The sequence below is a fragment of the Drosophila rhopaloa genome, unplaced genomic scaffold (genome assembly GCF_018152115.1).
Source record: "Drosophila rhopaloa isolate 14029-0021.01 unplaced genomic scaffold, ASM1815211v1 contig_115, whole genome shotgun sequence".
NCBI classification, from domain to species: Eukaryota; Metazoa; Arthropoda; class Insecta; order Diptera; family Drosophilidae; genus Drosophila; species Drosophila rhopaloa.
The window spans coordinates 17431042-17444632 of NW_025334990.1; the positions used below are offsets into that span (position 1 = coordinate 17431042).

The 13591-nt window shown below is 43.0% G+C and overlaps 2 protein-coding genes across 2 annotated transcripts; one reads left to right on the plus strand and one right to left on the minus strand.

Moving 5' to 3' along the window:
- The first annotated feature begins 372 nt into the window (after positions 1-372).
- On the plus strand, positions 373-8276 carry LOC108049351 (maternal effect protein staufen). The gene is made up of 6 exons (XM_017130495.1): positions 373-624; positions 1086-1292; positions 3308-5445; positions 5502-5699; positions 5762-6192; positions 6252-8276. The coding sequence occupies exons 2-6, from the start codon at positions 1111-1113 to the stop codon at positions 6432-6434; spliced, it is 3132 nt and encodes a 1043-aa protein (XP_016985984.1). The 5' UTR covers positions 373-624; positions 1086-1110; the 3' UTR covers positions 6435-8276.
- Positions 8277-12369: 4093 nt separating this feature from the next.
- On the minus strand, positions 12370-12609 carry LOC108049320. The gene has a single exon (XM_017130462.1). It carries the CDS (start codon positions 12607-12609, stop codon positions 12370-12372), a length of 240 nt encoding a protein of 79 aa, XP_016985951.1.
- Between the last annotated feature and the right edge of the window lie 982 nt (positions 12610-13591).

Consider the following 13591-nt stretch of genomic DNA (forward strand, 5'->3'; position numbering starts at 1 on the left):
TGACGCGGCCTAATATACCCTGTATTTTATTACAACCGACATACATTTAAAATATTTTGTGTGTTTGTATTTCCGTTAAAGATCTGTTTTTCGTCGTTGCATTGCAATCGTTCAACGTAGCTTTTTTACGCTAATGATTAATTTAATATTTCCGTAGTTATATTTATTATTTATTATATTTAGTGCAGATGTTAAATATAATTAGTTAAACTAAGCAGGAAAATATAGCAATTAGTTACAAGGATACTTTAAGTGTTATTGGGGTGACCATTAAAGTTATCGCTTTCGATATCACAAAAATACCAAAATCCTTGCGGTCCAGCCCTGGCCGTTCTGCGCGCGCGCTTTCCAACACCGTCGAACGCAACCCTCCCCGCTTCCCGCTCGCCCACAAGCCATTATTTTTCGAGTTTCATCCGCAGCCACAGTGCAAAATAGGTTTATCAATTTAATTTAAGTGTTAAAGTAGTTGTAAAGTGTTTTTAAGTTGCGCACGCGATCGAGGCCTACCGCCAACATATGCCCTATATGGATATATCCGATAAATCGGAGTTTTTGCAATAAGTTGATGTGATTTTGCCGTGACTTCTGCGAGCGAGAAAATCATTTTGGGAACGAAAGAAGGTGAGTTGCGACTGCAGATCGTTATGCCACTCTCGTTTCTCGAAGGGAATGGGGTTACGGAATGCACGGATCTGGGTCCTTGAACCCCCTGCAATGCAATGCAATGCGATGCAATGCACGGAACCTGAATTCTGCGCACTGCAGCTGCATTTTATCCGATTTCACCAAAACATAAAACTACCCGCAACGCGAAAGAAGAACCAGAAAAGTGCAACAAGGAGTGGTTGCTTGGCAGTGAACCAAGTACATCAGTGAACCCTTCTGCCCGCCGCCTGTCACAATTTGATTTAGGCCGTTGTCGTCGCTTTAGTTGCATTCCCCTTTTGCATTTGCATTCTGCAGTTGCAACTTGTTTGCGTACAATCGCCGCACAAAGAGACACCTCCAGGCCTTTTGTGCGGATAGGGAAAACATTGCTTATGCCAACCTATGTCTCATCCATGATTCTTCTATCCTTGCAGCTGCAACAAAGGTTACGGCTCCAAAATGCAGCACAACGTTCATGCTGCCCGGCCAGCGCCCCACATCCGGGCCGCCCACCATCACAGCCACAGTCACAGCCACGGCCACATGCAACTGCATCCGGGCATGGAGCAGCACCTGGCCCAAAGTCTGCAGCAGCAACAGGCGCCACAGCAGCTTCCACATCGCGACCATCTTCATGCACGGTAAGGAATAGTGGTGTTCAGTTGCATATTTGTTGATCAATCAGAAGTGTGAGCTACATCACCCACTGAAATATCAGGTCCTATTAATATAAGTGTTTCCTTTAGTTGCATCTTTAAGAGGATGGAGTTTGTTCAAAACATAATTAACTATCAGGTATTATTTCTACAAACATAATGTTTCCGTGGCTTAGTTGCAAGGAATGCAGCCAATTGGATCTGTTGGAGCTTAGGAAAAACCAGAAGATCTATTAAGGATCTGCCTCCATTAATCGGTTAGAATTCAGGGAGAATAAACATCCCCTAAGTAAAAAGGAATTACTACGCTCAGTTAGATTTCTTGAGTTAATAATTTCATAACTTCGCACTTCTTATGAATTTAATTCAAGATACAAAATAAATTCAAATTGTTGAGCTAAACCTTTAAAAACAAGAGAGAGTACAACAACCTAGATAATTTATATCACAGGAAATGGCTCAATAGGAAGTTACCATTTCTTTGTAAAAGGGTCGCAATTTCCTCGCTCGGTTGGATCTCACCAAGAGGATACCGTGGATCTCAAGAAAGGAACAGGCAGCTCCCTGTCTCTGATGGATCTCAGGGAGAAGCCTCAGAAGCCTTGGCTCGCCAGCTTGTCTGTGCTTTATGCGTTGCGGCAATTATGTTAATTCCTGTCACTGACAATCGGTGTGAGACTCATCATCCCATTTTCTCAACTCATAAATTATAATTTCAGTGGCTCTTTGTTCTTTCGCGCTCAGCATGACTTCCGCTTGATGATGATAACGGGTTTGCTCTGCCGACTGCGCTGCAATTATCCTTGACGTTTGCGAGGATCCTTAGACTCGGCCTCTAGGAGTTCAGGCTGCTCGTTTTGTCTGCGATCATATGTTTTGCCAAACTCTCAGTGAACTTCTCATCCCGTTCCGCCTTCAGTTGCGTTTTGCCTGCCGCTCGGATCGGGTCGCACCGGAATTTACCGACGGTTATATTAAACTTGAAGTTCGCTGGCGATCCCAGATTCTAACGTACTTTAACGTACGATTTCCCAACGACCATGAAACACTTTCATCAGTGCCAAGTGAGAGGTGAAATACGCAGAAAGACTGTAGCCATAGAATTGAAATTGGCCAGCAATAAAACTGGATAGTTATAAAATGCGATCTTAATTTATGTAAGATCAGGAATCAAATCTATTTACCCATAGAATTTGCAAGTGAAAGGTGAAAATTTATAGTTATTTTGCGGATTACGTTTAAAAGTGGCAAGTGAATCTTTGATATATCCAATATATTAAAATGGTATCATGCTGATCATATTTATACTTGTTAGTAACAATCTTGGAAAGAATGTTATCCGCAGAAAAGTCCCCATTAAATCCAACACGATCCAATTAATTAGCTTTCCCTTATTACCTAGAACATTTTTATATCCTCGCATATCAACTGATGCTAATCACAAATTGCCCATATCAATGTTAATTTGAAGGCTTGTTCCCGAACTGATTTAGCGATTATAAATTGCCGAAAATATTTCTCCGTCTTGTGAAATGTATGAGGCTGTAGGTAAATGCGTTTGAGTGTTGTCCTACCCCCGATTGCGAGGATATTGAGGAGATGGGTAGGGAGCTGGGTGTCGCAGTAGGTGCGTCTCAATTGAAACTGACAGTTGGCGAAAAATGACACGATGCGTAAGAGAATGCGGCTTTTGTGCTTTGTTAGGATTTCGCCCATTGTTCGGCCTCGCCGCTGTTGTCTGCGATTCCGCAGGCACAACAACACAGCACGGCGGATGGGGTGGGATGGAGAGGGGAAAGGAGCTTTTAGGACCTCGCTCATTGGTGTTTTTGTTTTTCCCGTGCGCCAGTCGATGTACACTTTTGTCTCGATGGCCTCTATAATCCTCTTGGCGTGCATTGTTTGCTGATCTAACCGCAGAAGCCAGCGCATCCGCCCCAGGAGCTTTTACTTGTGGCCATCGATTAACCAATTTGCGTGCTCTCTCCTCCGTTTTGCAGTCTGAATCATCACCATCTCCACGCTCAGCAGCAGCAGCAGCAGACGCCGTCGAACCAAGCCGCCGCCGCCGCCGCTGCGGCTGGGGCTGCCTATCACCACGGCAACATCAACAGCAACAACAGCAGCAACCTCGCCAGCAACAGCAACCAGATGCAGAAGATCCGCCAGCAGCACCAGCACTTGAGCAGCAGCAACGGTATCCTGGGCAACCAGCCGCCTGGACCGCCGCCGCAGGCGTACAATCCGGCTGCCCTCGCCTACAACCAACTGCCCCCGCATCCGCCGCCGCCGCATCACATGGCCGCCCATCTGGGCAGCTATGCCGCTCCACCGCCCCACTATTACATGAGCCAGGCGAAGCCGTCAAAGTATAACCAATACGCCAGCAATGCCAACAGCAACAGCGGCAACCTTAACAGCAACAACAACTATGCCCCAAAGGCAATTCTGCAGAATACGTATAGGAATCAGAAGGTGCCGCTTCCAGCAGCGGTGCAGGAAGTGGTCACGGTGGCAGAGACGCCAGTTCCCGCCATCGCCACCATCAACAATAACGCCAGCAACAATATAGTCAATATAGTCAAAGCCAGTGAGCCAGTTAACCAAGAGGAAGCTGTTCAGGAACAGGAGTCTATCGAGGAGCCAGCTCCTTCAGTGGACGACTGCAGCAGCACGGAGCACATCGACGCCTCGGGCACACTGCCCAACGAGGACACGAGCAGCTCGGGGCGCGGCGGCAAGGACAAGACCCCGATGTGCCTCGTCAACGAGCTGGCAAGGTACAACAAGATTACGCATCAGTATCGGTTGACGGGAGAGCGAGGACCTGCCCACTGCAAGACCTTTACGGTTACACTCATGCTGGGCGACGAGGAGTACTCTGCGGATGGGTTCAAGATCAAGAAGGCGCAGCACTTGGCCGCCAGCAAGGCCATCGAGGACACCACGTACAAGCATCCACCGCCGAAGATCAGGCGCAGCGAAGAGGGCGGTCCGATGCGCACCCACATCACACCGACGGTTGAGTTGAATGCCCTGGCCATGAAATTGGGACAGCGCACTTTCTACTTGCTGGATCCCACTCAGATTCCTCCTTCGGATCCCATGGTGCCGCCGGAGTTTGGCGGAGCTCATTTGTTAGCAGCGCCGGGACCAGGAATGCCCCAGCAACCTCCACCTCCCGCCTATGCGCTGCGACAGAGGCTTGGCAATGGATTCGTGCCCATTCCGTCGCCGCCGATGCATCCGCATTTCTTTCATGGTCCCGGTCAGCGACCGTTTCCCCCGAAGTTTCCGTCGCGCTTCGCACTGCCACCGCCCCTCGGTCCCCATGTGCTGCACGGACCCAATGGTCCATTCCCCCCTGTGCCGACGCCGCCCAGCAAGATCACCTTGTTCGTCGGCAAACAGAAGTTCGTGGGCATCGGACGCACACTGCAGCAGGCTAAGCATGATGCTGCGGCAAGGGCGTTGCAGGTGCTCAAGACACAGGCCATTTCCGCGTCCGAAGAGGCTCTGGAGGACTCGATGGACGAGGGCGACAAGAAGTCGCCGATTTCGCAGGTGCACGAGATCGGTATCAAGCGAAACATGACCGTGCATTTCAAGGTTTTACGCGAGGAGGGTCCGGCGCACATGAAGAACTTCATCACGGCCTGCATCGTGGGTTCTATTGTCACCGAAGGTGAGGGCAATGGCAAGAAGGTATCAAAGAAGCGGGCTGCCGAAAAGATGCTAACCGAGTTGCACAAGCTGCCACCCTTAACGCCCACAAAACAGACGCCTTTGAAGAGGATTAAGGTGAAGACTCCCGGCAAGAGTGGGGCAGCAACCAGAGAGGGATCAGCAGTGCCCGGCACAGAAGGTGCCACTCAAATGGGCAAGCCGGAGAGACGCAAGCGCCTCAATCCGCCGAAGGACAAGCTTGTAGACCTGGACGATGCGGATAATCCCATCACAAAGTTGATTCAATTGCAGCAGACGCGCAAGGAGAAGGAGCCCATCTTCGAGTTGATAGCCAAGAATGGTAATGAAACCGCTCGCCGGCGGGAGTTCGTCATGGAGGTCTCCGCCAGCGGCAGCACAGCCCGAGGAACAGGCAACAGCAAGAAGCTGGCTAAGCGCAACGCAGCTCAAGGTATGCTAATATTAATTAATTCCTGCCAATCCTATTTACTTAAATGCCTTATTTAGCTCTTTTCGAACTTCTGGAAGCTGTTGAATTCACCCCAAGCAACGAAACACAGTCATCGGAAGAGGGCAGCACTTCAGCAACGATGTCCGCTGTGACGGCGCCCGCAGTGGAGGCAACTGCAGAGGGTGAAGTACCCATGGTTTCAACGCCAGTCGGTCCCATGCCAGGGATCTTAATACTGCGCCAGAACAAAAAACGTGAGCTTGACCCATTTGTATCATGACATAGTATATTTTTCAACAGATTTTAACCATTACAGCAGCGAAAAAGAGAGAACCAGTAGTGGTGGTCAAAGCCAACGTGGAGTCCAAAGAGGAGGAGGTCAATAAGGAAGTGGGGGTAGCGGCTGAGGAGAGCGGCAGCACAAATGAAAACTCTAGCAACACCAGCAACAGTAGCAGCAGCGATTCACAAGCCACGGAGGTGGCCAGTGAGAATGATCTTAATACCTCAACCGGCAGCAATACGAGCGGTGTCAGCAGCAACAGCAGCAATGCAGGTGCCTGCAATAGTGGCAACACGGACAACAGCAGCAGCAACACAGGCAGCAGCAACACAGGCAGCAGCAACACCGGCAACAGCAGCAACAATGCAGAAAGCAGCACCACACAAAGTGCGAGCAGTACACAAAGCGTGGGAGTGCACATGAAAGAGCAGCTGCTGTATCTTAGTAAACTGTTGGACTTTGAGGTAGGCTATAAAGCTAAAGACCCCATTTGGCCGATTCTAAAAACACATTTATTTTTCAGGTCAACTTCTCAGACTATCCCAAGGGCAATCACAACGAGTTCCTGACCATTGTGACGCTCTCCACGAACCCACCACAGATCTGCCATGGCGTTGGCAAGAGCTCCGAGGAGTCGCAGAACGATGCGGCAAGCAATGCATTGAAAATCCTCAGCAAACTGGGACTCAACAATGCCATGAAATAAGCTTAAACAGTTGAAATTTATTTTCAAACCCTATTAACTGCAATTTTTGTTGTTGCACATACGCAAGATGAAAGCAAAAAACAATTAAAATACCCGTCCACAAAGCAAACCTAAACAAAATCCAAAAACCAAGCTGTGTGCAAATTCAAAAAAGAAGAAAAAAAGAGAAAAGTAAGAGAAGCAATGCAAGAAACAGTACTTTTTGAAATAGCAAATTATTAGTTAATACCTATTTATTTATTTATGTGCAAGTTGTGCAAACTGGTGTTATTATTTTATTTATTTGTTGAAAATTGATTAACGAAACGAACTGATTGTAACCGAAATTGAACAAAAGCGAACACTGAACAGAACCGCAACATTGTTAATCCAAATTGAGAATCGAACAATAACTAGACTTAATGAGAAACCCAACAATATCATGAACAGATGCAAATGTTTGCAGTATCTAAACTTAAGATTAAAGTTGAAGTTGAAGCTCAATAATCACTTGAATTGAATTGATGAACAAAGGACTATTGATACCTCTTAGCTGCATGCGGCAAGCGCTTTCAAAAATAAATACAAAATTTCTGAGAACCTCGGTGCAGGACTAAATTCGAAGGATATCCATTCACGGATAAACCAGGCCGTCAGAGAAGAAAGAGAGAAAATTTTTGATTTATTTTTCAAAGCAAGACAACCATTAAGCGCTTGTGGTCATATGCTTGATGAAACTCGTCGAATAATGAATCTATTATACTAGTATACGTATAAGTGTTAAGCATAAGCATCGGCGAATGTCGAAAAGTCGTATACCCCATGAATGGTCGATTTCCCAAACTTTCAGCAAATATTTCAATTTGACAAAACGGCAAAGAGTTTGCAAATTGAACGCAAAGTTTGCTGGATTTTGGAGATTGACAGGACATGGCACAAAAGGCGTTCACGTCGAAACATACACTATAAAATACAATTTACATAATCGTTATAATTATAATTATGAATGTTTAATAAGCCATTTTTGTAAATGTTCAGCTTTTGGCAGGTGTAAAAGCTAAAAGCTGAACATCCTTATGAATAATGAATCGTGTTGTTTAATCTGTCATGTTTTGTCCCCATTATTCTTGATTGTTTTTGAATCCGTTTTATGTTAGTTATGTTATCCCGCTCCCATTACACACACCATTCGAAATTTCGCGTACAATAGTTTTAAATGCGTTTGCCCTTAAACAGCACCAGTTGATTAAGCGTTAAGTTGCGTTATGTAAAATGTATTTTGTCTAAGCAATCGCGTCGGCCACAATGTGCATGATTGCCTCGCGATTTGCGATCCTAACCTAAGCTTAAGCCCCAGCGAACTGTAACCGTTGAAATTGAAGTCAAACCCAGTATTAAATGTATAGATAAGGGCAGCTTTCAGCAGCTCCCACAATTACTAGACTCACAGATATCGTGCACATTGTTTGCGCCACACAAATGGTTCATTTTGTCAGAAGATTTTGCAGACCCAAATGGTATGCAATCATAAACGTAATCATCAAACTAATTGTCTGAAGTGGACCGGACTTGTGTCTGCTTTGCAAAATCTTCACAAAATTGATTGAAATTATTAATCTTAAAGTGAGATGTATTCGCAGTAACAACAAAGCGTAAAGATCTGTTCATTAACACCAAATAAAGGCATACGAGTCAAGATGAGAGAACACATTTATTAGTCTTAAGCCTACCCCACACACTCACTAAGTTTTGTCTATCTGTAATGTGACAAATAAGCATGTTATGTCATAAAAACCATAAAGACCCCTCAATGAAACTATGTAAAATGTAATTATACTAATAAACAGTGAAATAAAGTTGGAACTGAGAGTTTGTTTGGCTTGGGAAACTACACTTTGCAGCAGATATATCCAGTCGAGTAGCAACACCCAAACTTTTTTATTGACAACCAATCGCCTTTAAAAACTATGATTTATGCGACCATAAATTATTTTATGGTCCCGCCTTCCATGCCCTGCCCTACGTTGAAAATATTTGTGACAGGTGGTATAATATGTAATACCGCCAGAAAACCCCAATAGCTCCGTTACATAAAATATCATAAAAATTAGGGAAAATTATATTTCCTAAATTCACAATCAACTGCTGGCGATAAAGGGTGAGAGGCGGCCATAAACTTATAAATACATAAACGATTGTTAATTTGGCAAAAAACAAAAAAACATATTTCGCAATCCCAAGTCACAAACTGTAAACGGTTTAAATGCCCAAATCAGATTATGATGTGCCGACAGATGTGGCTGACTAATCGATGACAAATGTTTGTGCGAAATGGGGGGTCAGGTCATTCCATTCAAATCCCCCAAAAAATAAATATCTTTAAAACCTTTGGTACTCCTTTCTCGACTTAGAAAAACTATAACTACAGATTTGATTCTCTTCTGACCTTCGGAAGTAATTTAAAAATGTAACACGTTTGACACTTAACTTATTTATCACACATGTAAACTCTTAGTGCTTTTAAAATCAGGCACAGGAAATATGAACTCAAATCTTATCTAAAGAATAATAAATTCCTAATAGTAGTTGCCCCTCTATTATTCTACTGACCAAAGAGAATGCTGTCCTATAAAATTCAGTAATATTTAGTGTGCGATGGGATAGGCCCGGGTGCAGTTCCTCCACTTTCTCCACTGGCATTTGGCTAGTTTTTGTGGCAATCGTGCGATTAAAACAAAAAGAAAAATACAAAAATAAACGTGTGACCGGCAAATGCATAATAAATACATAAAATTAAATTAATGCTTCGCTTGCACATCACCTGCCCCGACTTCTCTGCCCCCCGCGATCGCCAAACTCCACTTTCCGGCAAAATCAAAGCGATCTCGAGCCCGGCACTCTGCGCCTCCATTTGCATATGCATTTCTCCGAGGCTGGGGGATGGGGAATGGGGCTCTGAGATTTGGGGATCCATATACCCGTAAGATCCCTCTCGCCTCTGATTAATTTATGGCGCTGATAATAATCCGGCAGCGGCGCTTCGGAGTAGTAGCGTGTGATTATGAAATTTGGCTTGCCAAAAGAAATCAATAATATGAGCGGTGGAGAGAAATGGGGACGCTGAAATAGAAACAAGATACCCGAACCGAACTGAACCTCCGAGATCCGAGATGAGTGGAAATTAACATGTGTTTGTCAGACGCCGTTTGCCGGCATCTTCAGCTCCATTTGCATATATAGTATGTAGATGTGATGTAATAGGCGTTTGATTATTTTGATTTTGGTTAGGGTTTTGGGGTCCCAAAACTTTGGAATTTATCTGGCGGCTACGGAAATGGAGCTTCACACACACATTTGGCCCGAGCAATTAACCAAATCAATGCAAGTAATTTGATTTAGAAATGCCTACCTCCAATCAGGCATTCTCTTACATCATTTTAAAGTTTAAACCCTAAACGCATTCATATAAACTCGGCAATTTCTTCCGAATGAAAGTGAAACTTGGCTGTTCACAGCCACATTCGATTATCTTATAAAGTGTGCGTGTGTTAATTTTGATTTATTCGAATAATTTTGAAAACATTTTGAGTAATGCGATGTTTGACATGCGTTTAGAAGCGACGCCCATCAGTCTTCGCCTTTTTTCGGACTCTGTGGGAATGACTCCTCCTCGCGGCTTATTTGCATGCTAAGCCCACTGTTTTGAGCGGAAAACAAATGATTGAAGCCAACTAATGATGATTACCGATCCACTGTTCCACTGCTCCCCGGTCACCAGTTACCCAGTGGTCGCCGATTGCGACTCGAAAATTTGGGTATGAATGTCCCCCCTCCCCGCGGATAATCAAATTAAAGTCTCGATGAATGAATGGATGGATTGGGTTTGATTGGAGCTTTCCTCTGCGGGCTTAATGCGCTCAGATTTGCATATAATTAGTGTCCAATGGGAGAATAACTTCATCTGGCAAATGCCAAATGTCTGCACATAAAAACAAGGACTACTTTAATAACGTTGTTCATATTTTCTTTGGAATATTAATACACCTTATTCACAATTATTTTATATTTGTGTATGTTCTTTTTATGTCTCGAACTTGCCTTCCCAAAATTCAAACTTGAACTAGTTTGACTGCAAAGTTACAGTGAAAGTCTACGTATAATACATTCTACAGTTTAAATATTCCTAATTGATTAAATTATAAAAAATGTACTACTTGCCACTTTTTTTGTATGTATACATTGGGTGTTAGCATTAACTCATTTTCATTAAAAGATCCCAATCGAAAAAATAAACGTAAGCAAAAGACAATCGATCATTCCTTAAGTGGTTTTTTATAGAACAAAACCATTATTTTTAGCTTGATAGACCATAATTATAGGTTAAACGGTTATTCCCTTCTGATAGAAAAGAAGATATCTCATTGAAAAGAGATTTATTTCAGTGTGTGGCACGTGATCCAACTATTGAAAACTAAACTATTTGATCCCAAGTTTCCTCAGCCACAGCGAAGTAAATTGTGTTCTTGGCCATTGGCTTGGCAAATTCGGTTTTAATAATAGTTTAGTCTCAAATTTTTTCTTGACAGCCACGATAACCCGCAATTAAAGGCAGGCCAAATGATGATGTGCAGACTCAATAATTTGTTTGACACGTGCAGGAAGTAAAGATTTTGAATCTTCGCCGAAAAGTGCCGAGCCGCAGGTTGAATATCAGACAAATATATATCCGAATCTTGATAGCAACGGGCTATAGTGGAGCACGATGAATGACTGGCGATCGGTCGACAATCGGATTACTTAATTTATGGAAAGAAAACACTTGGCAGCAGCACAAAGGAAACACTTGGAAGCCTGCCGCAGACAAATTGTTGGCTTCATTTATTATGCCGAATAAATGAATAATTGAAAGAATGTGCCAGGTGATTATTTTGATTGTACCCATTCAAAGCGGCAGGCCGTTTATCATCCCATTCAGCCGATTCAATCAATTGCTGGCACTGCCAAGTGCTTGAATTCTATGGTCCATTGCATAAAGAGCGCCGTTTTCGTAGGTGGTAGTTTGCATAAATACTCCGGACTTGGGATTGTGCGTCGGTAGAAATATAAATAAATATGATTAGTCAAATTGATCGATGTCCGACAATGCTGAATGGCAGGCAGCCCGTGTTTGCTTTTATTCGGTTTTATTTATCTATTTATTTACTTTTTGTCTTTGTTTCAGCGGATTTGTCAAAAAATAACTAATTTGCCAATGAAAGAAAACATACGAAGTGTCATGTTTTGAGATAACACACAGTCAAAAGACTTAGAAAATATAAAAAATTGAAGAAGTTTGAAGGGGTTCAAGCACCGAGTGGGGAAATACTCTGGGTCAGTTTTGGATATTTCTATATTTTTTTGAGGAATATATTTGCAAATTTTGTAACTCCAAGTTTTAAAATTATGCTTTGCTTTTACTGCCCAAAGCCAATAAAAAGCCAATGTAAAGGTTTTAGCATGTTATAGTATTTCCAAGTTGAAAATCATTTATTTTTAAATAAGCAATAAGACAGTTTTTTTAGATAAGCAAATTAAAAACACTGATGATTTAGTTAAAAAATATAACCCTTTTGGCATTAAAAAAGACAGATCAAGTTGGATTGTCAAGGATGTTTTATTTTTTATATAAGAGCTGCAAATAAAGAAAGCGTGTATAGGTAGTTCCCTTTTGGCAGGGTATTAGCTTAAGCTAAAATCTGAATATCTAATAGACGAGACCAGACAGAGTGGTAATGATGGGTGATACGGCCAAAACTGAAGCGTGCATAATTAAATTGTTGTCTCTGACCCCTCACTAAACCCGCCACCACCCCGAAACCCTCTTTCTCTGGCTGTCTGTCGACTTGTTTAAATGTTTATTGATGCATGCAAAACTTATGCAACGCATCTGTGGAAAGTGGAAAGATGGTGGTATTTCCTAAAATCCAACACCTTTGGTTTCCCTTATTCTGATGAACTCCTCAATTGCTCCTGCGGGAGTCCAAGTTCCGAATAGGGCATTTCCCATGTCCAGGAAGGCTTTAAACAACGCCGCATAGTCGGTGTTTGGTCGGTCCACGGAGTCATCATCCAAGGGATTGGAAATAACTCCCGGTGGCAGGATTATTGCAGCGATCAGAGTCGCAAAAATAATGGTGACTGCAGTTGCGGAAAGCATTTCAACTGGCGTTCAACTGACGATCGGTTGCAGTTGCATCATCAGTGCACTTTTTATAGGGATGCACATGATCATGTGGCACTGAAAGTTGCTGACCCACTTCTCAATGTTGCCACAGTTGCTGCTCTGTAAGCTAAGGCGCCCCAGATCGGACCTGTAAACATAATAGTACACTTGACAAAAATGTTTCTATATTTGTTTTCCGCCCTTAAATAATTATTTATAGGATAATATTCTTAAAGATTTTTACAAACAAATTAAAATGAATCCCATAATTGCAAACTATGTTTTTGAGAAACACAATGAATGAAACAAAATGTTAAAATACAAAATGTAATATAAGATACATAGAATGACGAATAAATTAAGATCATTTTGGATAAGATTATATTCATAAATATTAATATTCAAAGAATTTTACAGTCACACAAATTACGATAATTAACAGGTTCTATATAAATATATTTTTGAGTGCAGTCACGGCAAATATTTGGCCACTTGTTCGACACGTTTATCGGCGAAAAAAAACATGGGAAAAAACATTTAAGCGGATCAGGGGCAGATATTGTTATTTTTGTTGTGCCAAACAATTTTTCAGCTTGTCCGCTTGTTGGATGGCGCTCAAAATCCAATTTGTAGAACGCGCACCAAGGCGTTTGATATGCGTGGATCTGTGGATCTTCGGATTCGGATCCACGCTCACATGACACCGCCAACGCCGCTGCCATCCATCAATCATTTGGCCAAAAGAGCCAGCGAGCCAAAAACGCGCCTCAAGTGCAGCTGTTTAGCAGCGCTTAATGTTAATTGATCGAGCTTTTGTTAAATTAAAATTTTAGATTTGGGTCACACGATACTCAAACGCGGTCTAAGGTTCATATGCGGAAGTCAGGCCCCTCGGCCGAACACCTCTTCCTTCTCAACGTACCCCCTATATATCTATTAACCTCAGCCGGTATGTACATACATCAACTTATTCGAT